General features: G+C 38.8%; 1 protein-coding gene across 1 annotated transcript in view; it reads left to right on the forward strand.

Annotated features, from left to right (window-relative positions):
• The window catches only part of THOC1 (THO complex subunit 1), a 33,759-nt gene that overhangs the window by 5,205 nt on the left and 5,628 nt on the right, over nucleotides 1-22,926 (forward strand). The window contains exons 6-17 of the mRNA XM_008178654.4: nucleotides 1,173-1,221; nucleotides 1,833-1,928; nucleotides 2,239-2,321; nucleotides 3,532-3,605; nucleotides 9,310-9,418; nucleotides 11,176-11,307; nucleotides 12,698-12,798; nucleotides 14,427-14,493; nucleotides 14,969-15,019; nucleotides 15,529-15,599; nucleotides 18,502-18,597; nucleotides 19,626-19,691. Of these exons, the coding sequence (XP_008176876.1) occupies nucleotides 1,173-1,221; nucleotides 1,833-1,928; nucleotides 2,239-2,321; nucleotides 3,532-3,605; nucleotides 9,310-9,418; nucleotides 11,176-11,307; nucleotides 12,698-12,798; nucleotides 14,427-14,493; nucleotides 14,969-15,019; nucleotides 15,529-15,599; nucleotides 18,502-18,597; nucleotides 19,626-19,691 (995 nt within the window). The remainder of the gene's footprint in view (nucleotides 1-1,172; nucleotides 1,222-1,832; nucleotides 1,929-2,238; nucleotides 2,322-3,531; nucleotides 3,606-9,309; nucleotides 9,419-11,175; nucleotides 11,308-12,697; nucleotides 12,799-14,426; nucleotides 14,494-14,968; nucleotides 15,020-15,528; nucleotides 15,600-18,501; nucleotides 18,598-19,625; nucleotides 19,692-22,926) is intronic.

Below are 22,926 nucleotides of genomic sequence, written 5' to 3' on the forward strand. Positions count from 1 at the left end.
TCCCTCCCTTCCTTCCTTCTCCAGCAGCTTCCTCCCCTCTAGTCTGCAGGAGAAGGGGCTTCCCTTGGGCTCCTTCCTTCAGTAACTCTCCCTTCCTAGATTGTGGGGGGTGGGGGAAGGAAGGGGGTGAATCTGCTGCTGCTGTGGCCAAACCCTGAGGGGTGGGCAGGTTCGAGTGCCCTGCACTGCATGCAGCACACGGGCACTGCAGGCAGCTATTATGGTTGCCTGCAGCACAAGAACAGCAGCCTCCAGAAGTTGAAGGGGAAACTCTGGACATTTCAAACAGTATTCCTGAGTTTCCAGTTTTATTGCATGATCATGAGAACACCTCAAAATCAGCCCAAAATTGCAACATTTACAATATCTTTAGTGTTGGCAGCTCTTCAGATTTATCCATAAAAAGCTTCCGAGTGGCCTCAAATAATTTTTCTTTGTTCCTTGATCGAAGTGTGACCTCCTAACCATTTGGGACAGGCATGCAGACCATTCCACTTCAGAGCAGCCTTGTCTTTCTGATATCTCAATAGGACTTGCTTCTGTCATCATTCAGAATATCATCCTTCTACTGGCAGATTTCTAATGTCAGCTGATGCTGTTCTAAATCTTGTGTTTACATGCTTCTCTTAACTTTACATCTATGCATAAAACACATACTGATTTGTATCCCGTTTTTATTTTTCCCTGTATCTCTCACTTTTTCTGAAAGGCTCTTAACACAGTATCTGGGTAGCCATGTTGGTCTGTATCCACAAAAACAACAAGGAGTCCAGTGGCACCTTAAAGACTAATAGATTTGGGCATGCTTATGCCCAAATAAATCTGTTAATCTTTAAGGTGCCACTGGACTCGTTGTGCTTTTTCTGAAAAAAAAAATTAACATGAGTTACCGGCATTTCTTGTATTTGTGTAGAGGTTGGCATTAAGCTTGGGTTGCATTATAAACTAGAAATTTTCTTGGAATTTATGGGACTGCTTTTGTTTGTATTTTCATTTTGTGGAGTCTTTCTGAAATAAATGGAAATTCATAGTTGAGGGTTAAGAACAGGAAGGACTTAAATGGATTTATTTCTAATATCAATGTGATTTGTATTATTGAGTTGAAAAGACAAAAGCTATTGAAGATTGCAGCATCCTCCGAACGAGGCTGATACATTTGCTTTGTTTTTCAGAATACATTTTATTCGGCTGGGAAGAATTACTTGCTGAGAATGTGCAATGGTGAGTAGCACTCTTTCAGGGAAGTGCAATGCAGCTCCAAAAACAGCTGAACAAAGCTAGGGTCTTAATATTTGAGTCACATTAGAATATGTTCTGTAATAGTTTTTAAAACGATGAGCTGTTTGTCTTGGTAGGTATTCAAGACCTTGCTGTTCAACATGAGCTCCATTTTGATTCTGGGGAGATTTCTCTTTATCACAGAGAAGGAGAGAGAGAAGCTAGAAGAGTGGTTTTTTTTTTTGTTTTTTTTTTTTTTGAGTAACATTTAAGCCCTCATCATTGCCAGAGTCTGTATTGGAAGGAGTGGTCCAATAGGCTTCTTTCTGCAATTATCTTTAAAGACAGTTTTAGGGCTCCTGGTTTGTGGGAATTCAGAGACTTGGTCCACTAGAACACATTAGATAAAACATTTGAGGCCTGAGGGAGGAAGGGTCGTTTTACGATAGTAGCATTTAAATTTACAGCTGTCTCAACTTTATTTTGTTATGTAGGTCCCACCTATCTGTCTCTAGCACTCATTTTAAGAGTTCAAAATGGATGAAAAGTTGGGAGATGATACATGTGATAACATTAATGTTTATCTCTGCTTTCTCATTTTTTACATTACTTAGATCTCCTAAGAAGATTATCTAAATCACAAAACACAGTCTTCTGTGGAAGAATTCAGCTATTCCTGGCTAGATTATTTCCTCTTTCAGAGAAGTCAGGTGAGATTTTGTGCATTTCACAGGAAAGAAAAGTATCTTCAAAGATTAAATATTCCAGTCTCTAATAATCTTACTCCAAACAAAATTGACTTTAACCAGAAATCAGCTTCTAACTTTGACTTTAATATGTGTCTAACGTAGAATTTTAAAAATTATTCACTTTTTATAAATACAAACAGAAACTGTTACTTGATTTGTTTTCTACAGATTGGCTATTGTATGTTGGGTAATAATCATGAACTGGCTTTATGAACTTCATTTCCCAGACTGTCATATTTGCTCTTTTTAAAAGTTGGTATTTTTTCTGCAGGACTTAATTTGCAAAGTCAGTTTAATCTGGAAAATGTCACAGTTTTCAATACTAATGAACAAGAGAGCACTCTGGGACAGAAGGTGAGAATTGATGCATTATGCTCAACGTGTCTGTAGAAAATTTATTTAAAACTATAGGAGAGCTGGCACAAACAAATCACAACCACTTTTAACCAATATTTAGAATTCTATACTTCTAACTCAGATTATAGCACTCCCATAAAACATTATTCTGGTCTGGAGCTTAACATATATTTCACCCACTTTGTCAGCAACCATTATAGGTAGGATGGGATGTGGGAATTTTGAACCTTTAATTTGAGGTTTGAGGGTTATTATCTTGTTAATCAAATAAGCTTTTCCTGACTGCTTGTGAAACTGCAGTGCTAGCATGCTCTCTCTCTGACTTGCAGTTTCAGGGCCTGTACAAGCCTTCACAGAGCTCCATGAAGTTAGGGAGTCTGCCCTTGCATAGTTGATTACAGAATCAGGACCATGGATATGTCTCTTACTTTTTTTTATATGTAGTGAAGTTTGTAAGAGGGACAAAATAGTGTAAGATACAGTAACTTAGAGGGTTTTTTTCAGTGTTGCCCTAAATTTTCTGAACCAAAAATTAAAGCAGTTCTTAAAAAAAGAGGAAGTTAATAAATTTCAGATTTTTCTAAGAGACCAAAATGGTAGTGTATGCTATTGATTTTTTTTTCTTCCTCCAATGTCCTTGATGTTATCTTTTGTATCTGCCTGTATTTCTCTGTGTGTCCCAAAAGTTACACTAGGTGACTGCTCCTAATTTTTTCAATTCAAGAAAATTGACCATAACTCCCCAAGAGATGGGGAGAGAAGAAGGGAAAAAATATAGGCTGAGATTCAGGAAAGCAGTTAAGCACATGCCTAAGTTCCACTGCTTTACATGTTTACACACCCTTCCTTCATACCGAGATTGTCCTGAATTAGGCCTTTAGAGAGGAAAGAATTAAAGTGAAGGGGAATTCCCTTTACAGATCATCACATTTCAAGACCTGTTTTAACTTCCATATTTACTTAAAATGCAAATTGAAGCACTCACTACCTTACCTATAGCAACGCTGCTTCAGTGTTCTAATAGTTGCTATTTGAAGACCTGCCTTAAGAATGAACAAACCAAAAACTGTTCAAAGCATGTTTTGTTTTGGTTCTAATGAATAATGAAGGTGTAGGAAACTGGAATAATGAGAGTGCCATGCAGATTAAAATGTGTATTTGTAGTTTCTACACTTAGTGTACCTTTTTTCCCCACCCTTTCTGTCAGCACATAGAGGAGAGAGATGAAGGAATGGAAGTAGAAGAAGGTGAAATGGGAGATGATGAAGCTCCTACAAGTTGGTGAGCTTAAAGTTTAGTTTAGCTTTTAAAATTGTTATGAAGTGAAAACATGTGGTGGTTGGTAGAAAACTCCTGGAGTTTTAGCCTGAGAATGTATAGCATACAAGTATATACTCTTGTATGCTGTATTCAGAATTATTCCTTTCTCTAAACAGTTACGATCGAATGTGTTTAAAAAAAAAAAATCATCCAGTCCAATCTAAGCATTCATATTAATTTTAATACAATATTGTCTTCAAATAATGAAAGAAGCCACATTTTTGACATTACCAAAAAATACTGTAACAAGCACGTGATAGTGGTGTTGAACTAAAAACTGAAAACAGTATACAACAGGCTATGCCTACACTTACCAGTAGATCAGCACTGCTGTGATCAATGAAGCAGGTGTTGATTTAGCAAGTCTGGTGAAGACCTGCTAGATCAATGGCAGAGTGCTCTTCCCTTGACTCCTGTACTCCAGCTCCCCAAGAAGAGTAAAGTAAATCAGTGGGAGAGCATCTCCCATCAACACAGCACTGTGTAGACACCGCGGTAAGTCGACCTAACTTCACTTACTTTTTTCACATAACTGGCGTAGTGTAACTTAGGTCGACTTACTGCAGTAGTATAGACAAGGCCTCGGATAATGAGACTTCTTGATTGGCTGGTATTTGGGATCCATCTCATTTAAACAATATTTATCCAAACTGTTCTTAGGCCAGAATTTTCAAATGTGAGTACACAAAGTTAGGCATTTAAATAGATGGCTCTGAAAATCAGGCCACTTATTTGGTGCCTAACTTCAGTAACCAACAACTGACATACTATAAACCCATAAGCAATAACTGTCTTCAGTTAAGTTAATGTATCTGAAGACTTAAGTTTTTGTTTAAGCCTTTTCTTTAATTAAATTTAATTAAACTTCTAACTTATTACTAATTTTTCAAAATACTAAATGAACACTTAAAAGAAATTCTCTATTTCCTGGTTTGCAACATGAGGGTGCATGGAGAGGGGATAAACTGCAAGCTACTTGACTTCTAGCTCACATCACCACCTTAATTGTAATTGGCACTGAGGTTGAAAATCATTCCAGTAAAGTGGCTGAGCAGTTTACCATTGTTCTCGATCAAGAAAATGCTCAATGTAATAGGAAAAAACTTGTTCCATGAAGCTTTTATGTTTAAGAAGCTTCTTTCTGATGATCCACGTTCCATTTAAGTGGCTTCACCTGTCCCAGAGGGAGAGCTGGAGACATTGTGGTGCAAGGCATAATTGCCCAGTGTGTGTGTGTGTTGTTTTTTTTGTTTTTTTAATGGACTGTGCCAGCATTTATAGAACAAACTTCTGCTCAGATTATTGGTGAAATTCTTAGTGTAATTGGTTTTACAGGTACTAAACAGCATGTTTGTTCATTTTGCCATACTAAGCCACAAATTGGTGTCCTTTGCCATCTTGCTACATTCTTAGAGGAGTGGACCAGTGAGGCAGAAGCAGTAAATGTAAGCTTGTAATAGTGCTGCATTCACAGTGGTTGAATCATTAGTGTGAGAGAGGATTTTGTTGCTATGGATTCCAGGTCAGATGAGCCAGATGTGAAGTACATGCAAATAATCAGAAAATATTGCACCAGAATAGTAATAGCAGGATTGATATATCAATACCATGATCACTTTTTAAAAAAAATTGTAGTATTGAAGGAATGAGAAATACATAGTTTTATGGATTTGCTGTTGTTTGATGTTTCAAAGTTTAGAAGTGTTACCACTGACATACCCTTCTGAGGAATGAGTTAACCCATACTTAACACCACACTCCCTTAAAGCCAGAAATGTTTATTAATGCACCCACTTCAAGGGACATTACTGATATAAAAATGCTGTCATAAACCATGACCTGAGAGAGACTATGCTCCGAATCAGAACAGCAGTTGAGCATATGAAAGCAGAAAGCCAACAAGGAATGGAAGATGGGATGGTCAGCAAGGAAAGCTGTCACTTGAAGTCCAAAGGCAGAGGGGAAAAGTGAGAACTGCCAAAAGCTGAGCAGAGTTAGCTCTTGCAAAGGAAACTAAAACCAATAGGAAAAGGTTCTTAAATAAAAGGAAAACAAGGAAAGAAGAAGTGGGGACCACTAAGCACTGAGGATGGGGTGGAGGTTAAAGATAATCTAGGCATGGCCCAACACCTAAACAAATACTTGACTTCAGTTTTTAATAAGGGTAAGGAGGAGCTTAGGGATAGTGGCAGGGTGGCTAATAGAAACAAGGTTATGGAAGTAGGAATTACCACATCTGAGATGGAAGTCAAACTCAAACAGCTTAATGGGATCACATCGGAATGACTGGATAATTTCCATCCAAGAATATTAAAGGAACTGGCACATGAAATTGCAAGCCCAGCAGCAAGTATCTGTAAACTAGGGGGGCATACCCTGTGACAGGAGAAGTGCTAATATAGAACCTGTTTTTAAGGTGGGGGGGGGGGGGGGGATCTTGGAAACTATAACCCTGTAAATTTGATCTCAATTGTATGCAAGGTCTTGGAACAAATTTTGAAAGAGAAAGTAGTTAAGGACATAGCAGTAATTGGGATAAAATTCAATAAAATTTCACAAAAGGTAGATCATGTCAGACCAACCTTATCTCTTTCTTTGAGAAGATAACTAATATTTTTAGACAAAGGAAATGCAGTAGATCTAATCTGCCTGGATTTCAGTAAAGCATTTGATACAATTCCACACCGGAAATTATTAGTTACACTGGAAAAGCTGTAGATAATATGAGAATTGGATAAGGCAGTGGTTTCCAAACTTGTTCCACCGCTTGCGCAAGGAAAGCCCCTGGTGGACTGGGCCGGTTTGTTTACCTGCCGCGTCTGCGGTTTCGACTGATCGCAGCTCCCAATGGCCGCAGTTCACTGCTCCAGGCCAATGGGAGCCGCTGGAAGCGGAGCAGGCCGAGGGATGTACTGGCCGCTGCTTCCAGCAGCTCCCATTGGCCTGGAGCAGCAAACTGCAGCCACTGGGAGCCGCGATTGGCTGAACCTGCGGACGCGGCAGGTAAACAAACCGGCCCGGCCCACCAGGGGCTTTCCCTGCACAAGCGGCGGAACAAGTTTGGGAGCCACTGGGGTAAGGATAAGGAACTGATTAAAGGAGAGACTACAGCAAGTCAGACTGAAAAGTGAACTGTCAAGCTGGAGTGAGATTACTGGTGGAGTTTCTCAGGGATCAGTCTTGGGACAATCTTATTTAACTTTTTATTTTATTTTATTTTTTTATTTTATTTTATTCATGACCTTGGCACAATAAGTGAGGGTGAGCTAATAAAATTTGCAGATGACACAAAGTTGGGAGGTATTGCCAATACAGAGGAGGATCGGCATATCCTACAAGAAGATTTGGATGACCTTAAAAACTGGAGTAATAGAAATGGGATGAAATTTTAATAGTGCAGAGTTATGTACTTAGAGACTAACAACAAGTAGTTTTGCTATAAGCTGGGGGACACATCAGCTGGAAGTGACAGAAGAGGAGAAAGACCTGGTCAACTATGAGCCATCAATATGATCCAGCTTTGAAAAAGCCTAATGCAATACTAGAATGCATCAGGCGAGGTATTTCCAGTAGGGATAGGGAAGTGTTACTATCCTTCTACAAGGCACTGGTGAGATCTCATCTGGAATACTGTGTGCAGTTCTTGCCTCCCATGTTTAAGAAAGGTGAATTCAAACTATCACAGGTACAGAGAAGGGCTACTAGGATGATCAAAGGAATGGAGAACCTACTTTACAAGAGGAGACTTAGAGCTTGGCTTGTGTAGCTTAACCAAATGAAGGCTGAGGGGAGATATGATTGCTTTCTATAAATACATCCAAGGAATAAACACCAGGGAGGCAGAGGAGTTATTTACAGTAAGGGCCAATGTTGGCACTAGAACAAATAGATATAAACTGGCCATCAACAAGTATAGGGTTGAAATTGGGCAAAAGTTTCTAACCATCGGAGGAGTGAATTCTGGAACAACCTCCCAAGGAGAGCAGTGGGGGCAAAAAACATAACTGGTTTCAAGACTAAGCTTGATACGTTTATGGAGGGGATGGTATGATGAGGTTGCCTACAATGACCTAGCCTATCTATGGCTGATAGCAAATATCTCCAATGCCTGGAGATGGGACACTAGATGGGGAGAGCTCTGAGTTACTACAGTGAATTTGTTCCCAGGTGTCTGGCTCGTGGGTCTCATCGAAATGTTCAGGGTCTAACTGATCACCATATTTGGGGTGGAGGGGAATTTTCTCCTAGGTTGGATTGTCATAGTACCTGGGGGGTTTTCACCTTCCTCTGTAGCAAGGGGAACAGCTGGTTTGAACTAGAGTAAATAATGGATTCTCTGTAACTTGAAGTCTTTAAATCGTGATTTGAGGACTTCAGTAACTCAGAGATTATGGGTCTGTTATAGGAGTGGGTGGGTGAGGTTCTTTGGCCTGCAATATGCAGGAGGTCAGACTAGGTGATCATGATGTTCCAATATGACTTTAAGTCTGAGTTGGTACTGTTCTTCCTTTCTGTCCACCTGCTCCCCTGTTCTTCTTCTTTTTTTTTTTTTAACTCAATTTTTTTTAAAAACCCTTATTGGGTAAATTTCTTTACTCTCTCCTACTCTCTCATGTTCGTGGGAGGGGTGGAACATAGTATGGTCACCCATGTGGCTAATGTGAATACCACTGGAAAAGGGAAATTAACAAGCTACTATCTCAACCTATTACCATGTAGCTAGCCACAGGAACAACTCCTCCTAGAAGCCACTATGTCAGTGGGAAGAGAAGCCAGATCGCTTTCAAATGGCTAACTGTTGCTTTACCAATAGCAGCAGGCTCATATTTAAAATGGAAGTTCTTTGGTCATGTCCCTTCCTGCAGTTATGTTCTCCTCTGCCTTGTTCCCCACCTGATCTCAGCCCCAGGCTGAAAGAGAATCTGCAGGCATAGTTACCATGATTGAGAGTGTGAATGATCATTACAAATCAAACTGGCTAATTTGCATGTACAGTTACTATTGGTGCATGTGAAATCACTGTCTCTGATCGTGTATGAGAGCAGTTCTAAAATTTTGTGCCTAGAAGGTGCAGAATCTGAACCTAAACTTGTTTGGTGTTTAATTTAAAGGGCCAATTCAGGAGCCCAGATAATTGCATAATAAATTGCTACCTGCAACAGTCCTCTCAAATCCAGTCTCTAGACTCATGTTTCTCTAGCCATTACTAGGTAAAGGCACTGCCCCAGTATGTCTTAGTATGTTTTAATGTGGGTTGCCTAAAAGAGGAAAGACAACATACATTGTTTTCAAGCATCCATAGATTGGCTATAGTAAAAGTCGTCATTGTATGCTTTGAGGAGAGGAGGCTGTACTGCTTCTCAGCCTATGGAAGTGTTGAAGTTGAACTTGGAGAAGGGGTGCAAGAAAAGTGTTCTGATCCTAAAATAACAGCTGAAAATGAACAGGCTGAATAACACCTCCTCCCCTCCCCCCGTTTTAGCCTGATATTCTGAGTTACTGACTCTAGGAAGGGCTTACTACTGGCTTTTCGTTTTTCTGATTTACAAGAATCATGGTAGTTTTGTTTTCAGTGATTCTGTCTGTATTCATGAAAATGGACCTTTTTGTTTAGCATATTTATCCCAAACTGTAGCCAGAGTAAAATAATTATTTGCTTTGTTAGCTCCATTCCAATAGATTACAACCTGTATAGAAAATTCTGGTCGCTTCAGGATTACTTTAGGAATCCTGTGCAGTGCTATGAGAAGATCTCGTGGAAGACATTTCTTAAGGTAATTTGTGTTCCTATATTAAACCTGTTCAGCAATTCACCTTTTGTTCCACAAGTGAAAGTATTGTTTCCAAAGATTAAACTATTCATGATACTGGAAAGTAAGAATGCACGAGTTCATGCATTATACATCTTGTGTAAAGTTAGACATGCAGTTATTTGTTTGTACATACAGTAGGTCAGCTAACAAAGCTACATGTATATATGATTTCCTGACATTTATAGAAATGCTGATGTGTTCCAACAATATCAAAAGCCATTTTTCTTTTGTTAATAGCAAAAACCAGAACTTGTTTTTTTTCCTAGGTAAGAAAAAAACATTTGCTTTAAGCTTAAATCTTGCAAATGAATCCAGGCAGATGTGCCTTTTTGGAGTCCTGTTGATTGCAGTGGGATTGTGTGCAAGATAATGTTCTGCTTAGGCAAGTCCCTTTGTAGAGTCAGGACTTTATGTGGTGACTTGAAGCTGCAATATACACATAGAAGCTCATCGTACCAGTTGGATAGTGAATAACAGTGTTTCAGTTTTGCCAGCTATGTAGATATGAGGATGATTAGTAAATGTAATTACTAAACTGTTTCTGTAATAGACAATGGCTTATCACTCATCTTAAAACCTATCTTATTTCAAACCACTTGCTATATGTGTTACTGCTAAAATGCCTGATCTCATGAACAGATATTATTTTTAAAGTTACATCTTGGTTAAGGTTTTAAAACATTTTTCACTCTGTAAAATCTCTGTTCTTAAAAAAAAAAAAAAAAAAAAAGCATTGCTTTGTGGTACCGAGAATGGCCAGACTTAAACAAGACAAAGTTTTTTGGAAATTCTCACAAGGGTTCTCATGAAAATGAATGGTCATTAGCATCATTTTTTAAAGTAAATTTAAATTTTAAACTAATTCTAGAAGTAGAGACTTAAGTTTAGCTATTAGTGCAAATGGAAGTGCGATGGTGCCTGAGTCTAGCACTAAAACCATTATGGAGAAAGCACTTGCACGTTAGTGCTTTCCTGTTTAATCAATCAGTGTGTGTATCTTAAAAATAGAGTGTTCAAATCACTTTCACTTTATGGATTAAATTGTGTCAAATGTACTCTGTGCATTAGTTCCTATGGAAAACTAAGTGCTTCAGAAGTATTGAAGCTTTGAAACAAGTGCTTTCTGGGAAGTGAGTAACCCAAAATGGCGAGACAAAGTGAAAATTTCATGTGGCTTTTTTCAAGATTTAAGTGTTTGTCAGTTTCCCTGAAATTTTCATGTTCACACACCCTCTCCTTTGGTATAACTGTGAGAGACTTTTCAGGCCAAAGTTGTTGTGTGTGAGAAAATGTTAGAAAATGGGGCAGGGAGACAGGGACAATATAGGGCTTAGAACTGAACTTATCTTGCAACTTTAACTGTAGGGAGCCATAGCTTCAATAATACCAGTCAGCTTCCTTTTTTGCACATTATAAATTATTTAATTTTTCAGTAATTTCCACTTAACGCTTGAAGGGCAACATATTCATACCTCTCTTTGAATTATTCAAGAAGCTAACAGTCAAATTTTCCTGTGCAAAATTCATTCTTCGTCAGACTTTTAAGTGGATAATATTTGTGTTTTGGCTAACACTCCACGCAGATGTTCCTACTGATGGTGAATAGCAAACTTATAAATTATATTTACTAGCTCAGAACCTTCTAGGATTGGTCCTGTTTTTCTAATAAAAAATGCATAGCTGGTATTTTCATATAAGAAGTACCATTTGCTTTACAGTACTCGGAAGAAGTTTTGGCTGTTTTTAAAAGCTACAAATTGGATGACACGCAGGCCTCCAGAAAAAAGTTGGAAGAGCTAAAAACAGGGGGAGAACATGTCTACTTTGCAAAGTTCTTAACTAGTGAAAAGGTATTGTATCTGATTTCTGTTTTTGTATAAAGAAGGAAAAGCTTGGATCATGATAAAAGTTGGTACAATTGCAATTGTACCATCTGACCTATATTGTTCCATAATGTTACAATTTAGAAGGAAAAAGAGCAAAAGTAAATATTTATAATCTGCATTATTTCTTATCACATACAACTGATCTTTCAACACTTAAAATGAGCATACAGTTGTTTTACCTGCACTTTCTGCTTTATTGTATTGTAATTTTTGAGGAAATTATTGCAAATCTTTTTAGTGTTGTAGTAATGTGCATAGAATGCAAAGAATTATGTACATTATGGAAATTGCATGATTTTAAGTTGATAAATATCTACCCTGTGAAATAATATACATAATTTAACTCTGAAATAATTCATATGGTACCAAAGTTACCTTTTATTTTGTTTTGAGCTTCTTTTTTTTTTTTCCTTGTTTCCCTAGCCATCTTGTATAAGGAGCATGAAACTGTTTCATTGCTGTTTCATTAGACAATGAAAAGTATGGTGCAGAGAATAGTGTTGCCAATACTCTTTCACAGAGCCCAAGTATAGTTAGTGTAACACATCATAGCCCCTTTTGCACAGTAAAGAGAACTGTCAAAGTTTATTCTTTTCCTTAACTTGTCATGTAGCGGTAATACCATTTGGGAGCCAAGCACTAGGCCACCTCTATAGGAAGTTTTCCTGGGAGAAATTGAATCTGGTCGTAAAAACTAGATCTTTTTTGTAAGATCTGTGCTGCAACACAAATGTTGCATTGGAAAGAAGTGTTGAGAGCCCTTTTCTGTTAATTTTAAACTTTTAATTATGCAATGTAATAGCTTTTCAGGGTTGCAAATGTATGCTGGTAAAGGGAAAAATAGTTTTACATCTGTGAGCGCATTTGTGGTGATTGTCCAAATTCTTGCACACTTAGAAGTGAATGATGCCTCAGGTAGAATACTGTAAAACTGGGCTACATAACAGCATAAAATATTTGTAATGGATTCAAGGAACCATGAGTTGCCGATATACACCATTCTTTACACCTTTATCTTTTCTTAACAGATGTCCCATTAATATATCACCCAAGACATCAAAGTTGGTGTCTTAGTAGAGAAGGCATTCTTCTAATAAAAATGGGGCAGAATGATACATAATATATTTGAAGATCATTAACATGAGTTGCCACATATGGACAATCTCCACTACAGCTTTCACTGTATTTTAATAACTTCAGATTTATGTAGGCTAAGTTGAGACTGCTCCTATCAAAAAATACATGCAGGCTTTCCATTTGAAAGCTTGAAGATGATCTGCAAATATATTGGATCAGATGAATCCTGTATAGTTGGTGTGGGGGGTTTTTAACCCAGTTTTTTTTTTTTTTTAAGCTAATGGATTTACAGCTGAGTGATAGTAACTTCCGCCGTCACATCTTGCTACAGTATCTAATACTATTTCAGTATCTAAAGGGACAGGTCAAATTTAAAAGGTAAGTTGGGAATGTTTGTCTTATTGGGGGAGATTGGATTTATAAGCAGACTAAAGCACTTTTAAAAGAGACCAAATTTGCTTTCCTTTAATGGAAAATCATCTCTAAAATTTAGGAAGAGATCTGACGGTGGGATTTGAGCTGGCTGAGAGATCTGACAGTGAGGAACATGTGGTTGAAGGATCTAGCCCTTTGTTTGCTAAAGGGTTTTTTTTTTTTTTTTTTTCTGTGTCCAAAATACCAGCAGCAGTGATTATGGTTGTTGTTGTTTTTTATAATCCTAAAGTGACATAAGTTTTCTTATGTTGCCAAACACTCTAATTTTGCTGTCTTAGAGAACAACTTTCTACATTTAAATTTTTTTTTGCAATTTCCAGACTTACCCCACTTATTACATTTAGATCATTCATTTCTTGTGCTGTGTACATATGACTTGCTTACTGCCTTTATTATAATTAAGGTTAAGATTTTGGCATGAGGCTTTTTATTTAAATTCACTGGCAGGACATGGGCTATAAACCATAAATCATGGAAGTCGGAGCCCCGCCAGTTGCAGGGGACTGAAACAGAATTCACAGACTCTATGACCTCTGTGACCAAATTGTATCCTTAATTATAATTAATCATACTTATTTCTTATTATGGTGCTTCTAGTTAGCACATCTCCAAGCACTTTATAAAGGAGTTCAGTATTATCTCCATTTGATAGAGAGGAGGAAGTGACTTGCTCAAGCTCTCCCAGCAGGGCAGTGACATAAGCAGGAATAGAATGCAGGTCTCCCAAGTCCCACCCCAGTTTCCTATCCACTGGGCAAAACTGCCCTACAATCCAATTCAGACACAAATACTGACTTTATTCTTCTATCTACATAAGTATTCATTTATTAGGCTAGTGTAGACCAATCTGGAATAAAATAGGAATGTGACAACATAAAATTTCATATGGATATTGCAAGATAATACTGATTTTTCTAAAAAAGTTAACAAATTTCACATTCTTCTAACTAGAGGGCTCCTTGCAGAAGTCTTTCTGCCATAAATTGACTACCAATAACCATGTTTATATTTACTGTTGAACGTAGCTGGTGCCTCACAAAAAAGATGAAATTTTACATATTGTGTTGCTACTGAATGGTTTGATTCAGGCTTTATATTCCCAGGGATCCTCTTTACAAATGGACCTTTTTTCTTTCACCAGTGAAAACTCAAAAATAGAATTTAAAGTTCATTTTCAGTTTGTAAAAATTACTCCTCTTTTGTAAATCTCAAGTCACAGATCTTGTTAATATTTCACTTCTCCTTCTCTCCCTCCTCTTCCCCTCTTACCTGCCACTCGTGTTGAGATTCCAGATGCATAAAGAAAGCAATGTCCTTTGTTTCATGAAAGCTACAGAATAGTCTGAAGTTATTGTTTGAGATGAATGTGGGTTTTTTACTGTAGTTCATTGCTTACTGTTTCTAGATTAATTGGTTCATTTCAAACACTGCTGGCTTACTACTACATAACCTCTTCCTCACCTATAGAAAATTTTAATATTCAGATTACAAATTTGAATGTACAGCATCTCATGTCAGCCTGTTTTTACTCAGTGCTTTTTTCTCTGCCCTCTGCCCCCTCCCCCTCCCAGTTCAAACTACGTTCTAACTGATGAACAGTCCCTCTGGATTGAAGATACTACAAAATTGGTTTACCAGGTCAGTACAGTAGAGAACAAAGAAACAATGCAAGCTCTAAATCTCTTCTTGTAACTCATAAAAGGAACTCTGAATTTGCTGTTTTGTATTCAGGGCCGCCCGCGGGAAGGTTGGCAAGTGGCGCAATTTGCAGGGGGCCCCCACGAGACTATAGTATTCTATGGTATTGCAACTTTTTTTTATGGAAGGGGGCCCTCAAAATTGCTTTGCCCCAGGCCCCCTGAATCCTCTGGGCAGCCCTGTTTGTATTATCAGATTTTAATAATTCAACACAGCTGTACTATGGAAATTTAGCTATGTTGTCTTCCTAAATGTGAAAGAACACTAGAAATCTTGGGAAAATACCAAAAAGGCAGATAAATGGCATTTCTTATCCGTGAAGTGGTTACCACAGTTTTTACCTTCTTTCAAATGTTCTGCTACATATTCTATTACCAAAAGTTAATACTAGTCATATGACTTCTTCCAATTGCAGCTTCTTTCAGAAAATCCCCCAGATGGGGAAAGATTCTCAAAAATGGTAGAGGTAAGTATTTAAAAAAATAAATAAAAATAAAAATTACAATTTAGTATATATCTGTCTAAACAGAATCAAAGTAGGCTCTAAAAAGAATGCCATTGACTTGATATCTATCTAGACAGTTTTTAAGGCATGAGGTAAAAGTTTCAGGTGCCATAAGCAACTCCAATTCGCCCGTCAATATTTTTTTATGCAGCCACATTTTCATATTTCTTTAAAATGCTTTTCTCTCTCCTGTTGCTGTGGGGAAAAAATGCATGCACAAACATACACTTATATAAAATAAATAAAGGGAGATTGGTTATACAAGAGAAATGGTGTAACTGATTCCTTAGTGCATTTTACAGCACTTTGTGGGCAAACATACTGAAAAACTGACTTTTTCCCCTCTAATCTTTTGCTTGGCATTCTCAGGGGGTTTCTAATAGTAGTGAGTTGTTAAAAAATGCAGGCACTGTTTTGGAAGGTGACTGTGCCCTTTAATGATGTTAGGTGTCTATTTATTTATTTTTCAGCATATATTAAACACTGAAGAAAACTGGAACACCTGGAAAAATGAAGGCTGCCCAAGTTTTGTGAAAGAAAGGTAAATGTACTAGTAAAATAGTAAATTCCCTTTTATAATTATCTTGAAATCACCATTCCACTCAAGTATGTTACCTACGTTTATGCATTTAGTGACTTAGCAGGTAACTTTGCTAAACAGAATAGTTGGGTATCACACCCGAGAGTATGTCTATGCTGCAGTTGGAGTTGTGATTTGCAGCTGGAGTAGGCATTCCTATGCTAGTTTTACTGTAGCTAGCGTGGCTAAAAGTAGCAGTGAACATGGGGCAGCACAGACCATGGCACGGGCTAGTGGTAAGAGTACATACCCAAGATTCTGTGCGGGCTTGTGCAGCCCATGCTGAAGCTCGTGTCTTCTCTACTATGTTTAGTCATGTTAGCTAAATTAAAGCTGGTGCGGGTGTGCCCTCTTCAACTGAAAGTGTGATTGCAGTTCGAGTGTAGACATACCGTGTGTGTGTGTCTGTGTGGTTAGCATTTAGGTCTCGGGGGTAAAAATCTTAGGGACCCATCGTGCTCCTGTGCTCCCAAGTACATAGGGGATTCTGCACATGTGGATTTTCCTCTCCTGTGCAGAAGGAGGCTCAACTGCCTCCATGGCAGCGTGTTTTTCCCCTGGACACTACTAAGGACTCTGTGATGGGAGACTTGTGGAGTGTCATGTTCTTCCCCATCTCCTGCACTTAGCAGAGCTCAGAATGAAAAAGTAAGATAGGTCAAACTGAAATACTTTCCCGTATGCCCACATCTTGTGGTGTGGATTCCCAGTAATAGGGTCTCTGGCAGTTTGGCTGTAGTGAACATAAAACCTGAGGATCTCTTTGCTGGAGTGAGGCCTAGGACCTTTATCCATTCAAGCATGATTACATAATGTCCTCAGGCAGCTGCGCAGTGATGATCAGTGAGTGACCTGAAAGAAAACGTAGTTTGTAGCTGCGGAGATATAGGAAGAAGGGGACACACATCAGGGCCCAAATGGGGCTCTGAGTGATCACTATGTCCCACCACCCAACACAGATGTAATGAGGCTAAGTGGTGTCCGTATAAAGAAATTAAAACTGATTATTCCTCAAGATAGCCATAAGTCATTAAAAGCCTATAAATGCAGCACAGTCAGAATAGGAAAAGAATATCAGCATTGAATAAGGACAAATTGTATTGCAAACAAGCACAAGTACAGGTATTGTTATACATTGGCTACTTATTACTATAAAAGCATGTTTTTTAACATTGCCAGTTTTTACTGATGACAGGCACGAGTACATGCAAAGCTATTATTACTTATTAACTATTAACCTTACAAGTTTTATTCTGGCCCTTAATAATTTATAGTATCTTTGTTTATACTTATGATTAACAACTTTCTCTTATTTCTAAACTTAACACTAGTATTAAACTTTTACTATTTTTAATACTGCAGCACTAATATAATCTGAGATCAAATTATCCCGACACTATCATTTTTTAATACTAGTGTCAGTACAACTTGAGATCAAAACAGCTCGAGCAACCCAGACTTCTTTACTCATTACCTTATTCTGCATGCAACCAGACTTTTTCTTTTTAAAACCTTACCTTACCGAGAATGTTACCTTCTAGTCGACCGCTCTTTGCATTGGCCAGGTGCAGCTAGTCGGTGCAGTTCAGGTTTCCTCAGTTCGGATGGTGCGGGTCAGATCAATCAAAGAGAATAACTTCTTAGACCAAGACACACTCACACTCACACTCTCATCTGCCCGCTGTGTTTTGAAGCAGGTCAACCAATCAGGTTAGGCCAAATTTAGTGTTGTCGCTTTGGCTGTATAATTCATGCTTACTTAATTTTTTTTGTAGCCAATTATTGTTTTAATTTTCTTATTTTTATATAGCCCACTGTCTTGACTGTGTCTTTCTAGGTAACTTACCTCTAAATGGGCTATTGGCTTGATTGTGGGTAAGGTTATCTTGATGACCTATGCCTAAAGGCCTAGCCCATCAAACCCACATAGGAATCAGTTCTTTGGCTGCAGCGTCTCTTAAGCACAAATTTCAAAGGTGGTTTCAATAAGCCATACCCGGGGGCATGACCTATTGTACCATATAGGAGTCAGCATAAAACCGTTGTCTGGCTGTAGGTGTCTTTGGACCACAAGTTGCAGCTTAATTTTGCAAAGCTCACTATCTAAAGCTTCCGGAAATTTTAGGCCTAACACTGGCAATACTGTTGTTCATCTTAAGCTTGACAACACTCTTGCTCAAATTAATCACAGTTGCATACAGCCAGTATAGGTCCCCATGCAGTTAATCACTTTTTAACATGGCCTATATCTAACTGGCATCTTCAGTGGTGAGAACAGCTGGGTCACCATCTGATCTGCTGAGGAGGGAATTTGATAGAGCCTTCTCTTTGATTCCACCCATTTGCAGAGATGGTAGAAGAGGTGAGGGAAGGGAGGAATTTCTAACAAACCACAAAGCTACAAATAATTATAACAAGTCAAACTTTATAACTCCTGAATGTCCTACCTACTTCTCCAGATCCCTGCCAGAGTTTTTGAGTTTGAGTAAATCTCACCCTGGCTGTCTCAATGGTCTGGGAGTTCCATTCCTTTCTTCCATGGCTTCAGGGGCACTGTGGAGAGGGAACCTGCATCCCCTAGAGATTGTATGCAGATGACACATACAGTAGGGTAGATCACACATAATATGGACTGCTGGAATAAATGGGAATTATTTCTTTTTGGCAAATTCTGAGATGGCAGTTATCTCATGAATTTGAGGTGTAATATAGTATCTGACAGGTCCCGAAAAATCCTAATTGCTAATCTTTCCTGTGGAAAGTTTGCATTGAGATTCAGTTAGAAGCTATTGTCCTCATTTTGGATCTCCAAATACTGTAATTTTGACATTGAAAAAAGTGTTGTTTCTTATTTTTTACTTAGACCATCAGATTCCAAGCCAACAAGACTTGTGAGAAAGAGGCCAGCTCCAGAGGATTTCCTAGGGAAAGGACCAAACAAAAAAATTCTCATGGGGAAGTACGTTAATTTTTCTCTGCTCTGGTTCATTGTTTGTATTGATGACTTGGTGGTGATAAGAAAAGTATGAAATTTTGAGAATGAGCTGAACTACTGAAATATCTCTTCAGAGTACGGCATTGTCTTCTAATTCCTTATTTCATGCCTCCTTTCAATCACACCCCCCCCCCTTTGAAGCTGCTCATGTTCACCATTTTTTTCTCTCTCTCTCTCCCATATCTTTGACCCTTTTTCTAGGCTACTTGTTTAATCACCTTTCCCTCTTCTGCCTTACATCTTTTCTTAAGATATGCTTTTGTAGAAAAGCCTATGCACACTGATCTTTGCAACACTTCAAGAATCCTTCCCCTCCCCCCCCCCTGTGTATCTGTTATGTACCAGTGCGTTGTCTATGTTGTTTTTTCCATGACTGAATTAAATTATAAACATTTTGGGGCACTGGCTCTTTGTCAGTGCATCCCCAAACATTGTGATGTCACATAATAAATAAAGGCAACAAGCAGAACATCGCAACCATATGATGTACTGATTACATTTAACTGTTCTTGGGTGGAGGAACAAGAAATTCTTTTTTCTTCTCCTTTCCATTGTAGCTGTTCACCTAACCTCCAAGCTGGGAGAGGCAAGGTTCAATCTTCTGTTGAACTCCAAACCCCTCCTGTTGGTTGATTGTCAGAAAGTCCTCTCTGAGCTACAAAGTGTTACTTTGCTCCATCACAAACACAACAGGGCCAACCTTTTCTAAGTAAAAATCTTTATTCTCTTTCTGATCCCAAATCCCCCGGGCAGCACGTTGCACATATGTTAGGAATGTAACTATCCTAATGGCCAGCGAAGACCACAAAGTCCATCAGTCATTGACATTATTAACCCAGAACATATCAATTCTATGTACATCTCATAACTGACAGGATTTGTTATAAGGGTCTTTTAGATGAGCAATATGGTAGGAATATTTCTTGTACCTTTTCTTTTAGTGAATGATTAATGTGCAGTTTTAACACACAATTTTGTATTCCTCTTTGCAGTGAGGAGCTAACTCGGCTTTGGAATTTATGTCCGGACAACATGGAAGCTTGTAAATCTGAGACTAGGTAAGTAGGAAAAGAGCTTGTAGGTAATGAAGTAAACTTCCTGCACTGTGACTATACAAGATTTAAAATAATCAAAGAAACTGTCTAATAGTTTAATAAAATTATTTATACCGTCAACAATTCTGTTCACCTTTTTTTAAAGTAAAATTCTGACTAAAGGTCACAGTCTGCAGCCCTCACTCTCATTGAATAGTGCATGCTCATGTAAGTAATCCCATTGCTCTTAGTAATTCTGGGAACAGTGGTTGCCACTCATAGCAGGCAAGGGTTGCAGAATCTGGTTTGAAATGTTTAAGCTGTATTAGAAGTGTAATGCTTGAGGGAAATAAAATGAGATGGTGGGGATTTGCTAGCATGTATATTTGTAGCATTACTTGAGGTGAAGCTGGCTACTATTTCTGGTGCTAGGAATAGATCTGTTGCCAGTGATTTCTCTGTGATTTAACACTACCGCTGTGCTACGGTAATGACTGTAAAATGCACTCTTCAGTTACTCCTTACAATTGTGCCACTGTCAAGGCCCTGCATAGTGTGCAATTATAAGGCTCTGCACTTGACCACATAATTGTCTTTGCTAACATTGCTACATTAATCTATTTTTGTGCAGCATCAATGGTTGGCCAGGGAGCATGGAGATTGGATAGGGCAGTAGAGTGGTAGACAGTGGCTGAGGGGGCCAAAACAAACACAGGGAAAGATGCTTGTGCTGCTCCACTGGAACTTTGCGGAGTCTCTGCTTTCACAGATTGTAGTAGTTCTGCACAAGAGGTGCTTTCTTCAGCTGTGAGGCTTCTAACATGTGCTGGAGGGAGCCTCAGAATCTCTGCCAGGGTGGAGCCCCGATAGCTTGGCTGGGGAGGCTGAAGTGGATTAGCCTGTGTACCAGAAAAGTGCTGCAGATAAGGGGTGCTTAAAAAACCCAGCCTCTTACTCCACGTGCATCAGCACATTGACCTTCCCCCCTCCTCCCCCCCCAAACCTGAAACAATAAGCCATTTAGCATTTATTTTATCATGATGGGAGTGGTTGAGAAGGATGATTGAATGGTTAAGGCACTGGATTGAGACTCTGGGCATGTCACTTCATCTCTGTGCCTTAGATGCCCATCTGTACAATGGAATAATATTTCTTTTCTCACACCAGTATTCTGTCTATATTGGTAAACTCTGTTGGGTGGAGACTAGCTTTGACTTCGTTTGTTTGTACAGTGCCTGGCACAATGGGGCCCAATCTCAGTTGGGCCAAAACCCACTTTTTGAAACAAAATCAAAGTCAGTTTATCTAGATGTCTTCATGACCCAGTACTACAGTGTGTCCTCCCTGCTTCCTTGTTGCTCCATGATATCCACATCTTCAGGCAAACGTGATATCTCTCTTGAATGGACCTTGGATCAGGTGCATGTAGATGAGGACTTGATGCCTGATGAATCTCTCTTCTGCTGTATTTGTGATGCAAGATAATGCACATATCCCAATACCCTATAGTTGTAAAGAACATAGTTTAGTTCCTGTTTCAGAGACTAACTTGATGGTTGTGCATATTCTTAAATGCATCAGATACTTAAGTTACTCCTGGGGGGATTCTGCGCCAACAGATTCAAAATTCTGTGCCAAAAAAATCATAATTTTGCAAAATTTTGCGTATTTTATTTGTCAAAATAATGCAGTATAATCACACCAGTTTCAATTATTTTGGTAATTTATTCAAACTACAATACAGAAAAAAGTCAATAACTATTCAGTGTTTCCTAAACATATGGAAGTTAAGTTACAAACACTTGGTAATTAATACCTTGCATTCCAGTTATCCTGGATTTTCATTTAAATTACATTATAGAACACCAAACAGTTCCAATTCCTCCCTCCCCCCCTCCCAAAAATAGAATGTCATTCTAAATTGCTCAGACTTTCACACATGAAAGTCCTACAGTTTTACTAATCATTGTCCTGGGCCTGGCAGGGTACTTTGGGAAGTGCTTGGTTCTGATTATCCTGACATTTTATTGACTGCTTAGTAAATGTTTTATTTGCCCTCAAAGTGTTTTACTTACCAATAAATAAATAAATAAATCCTGAGATGTAATCTAACCCCATTGTGACACTCTCACAGGAAAAAAGTGAGAACACATAGATCTTCCTAACTGAGGATTCCCTTACTGTCATGTATAATAAGGCTCATTTACGTCACTCTAGCAATGTAGGGGCCTTACAACTTTCACAGGTTTTATGCTCCTGGGGGAATTGATTGAAAATGGGAACAGTTAACTAACAATTGGAACATTAACAATGTTACTACACAGTCAGGCTGCTACGTTTCTGCCTCTAGCCTGCCTCTTGTATAATAAAAAACCCTACCCTTCCACGCCAGGGAGCTGCAGTCCCAAGAGAGAGGGACAGTCTTTTTTTTTTTTTTTTTTTTTTTTTTTCTCTCTCTCGTTGGCATGCACATATGCCCAGCCCTGTTCTCCTTCTCTCTCTCCCCCCACCCCCCTCCCTCCAACAGTTATCAACCATACAGGCATGCACGGCCAGCCCCCATCTCTGAGGCTGCTGCAAGCACGCTGGAACAGATGTGCTGCTAAATAATAAAAATAAATACAATAATAAATTAATGGAGATATCTCATCTCCTAGAACTGGAAGGGACCTTGCAAGGTCATAGAGTCCAGCCCCCTGCCTTCACTAGCAGAACCAAGGACTGATTTTGCCCCAGATCCCTAAGTGACCCCCTCAAGGATTGAACTCTCAACCCTGGGTTTAGCAGGCCAATGCTCAAACCACCGAGCTATCCCTCCCCCCGAGGCATGTCCCCCAGCAGATGTTTTGGGGGGAGGAAGTTCTGCACGGGGGGGCACAGAAGAATGTGCGTCATACTCTGTCAGGAGTATTAAGTGCAGATTTGAATATCCAGTAGAAGCAGCTGCTGCCTATTGCAAGAACAGGAACAGAGCAGCTAACCAAAGGGTGTATGAGAACTACAAATACTGACTTACAAATAAAGCCAAGTAACTTTGCAATCCCCTAAGTGTTCAGGAGTATGTTAATTACTGTACATTTAAATTATAAAGAAATCATCTCATGTGCCACACTGCAAGTGGAGGGAAAACGAGCAAAACCACACTTACTGAAATGTTCAGTCAGGAGTGTGATCCACTTTTCCTCTAAAATCAGTGGCCAGAAATAAACTGAACGGAAGGGAAATATGCAGCCCGTATCAAACACTGTGGTGTTCTGTG

This window comes from Chrysemys picta, chromosome 2, assembly GCF_011386835.1.
Source record: "Chrysemys picta bellii isolate R12L10 chromosome 2, ASM1138683v2, whole genome shotgun sequence".
Taxonomy (NCBI): Eukaryota; Metazoa; Chordata; order Testudines; family Emydidae; genus Chrysemys; species Chrysemys picta.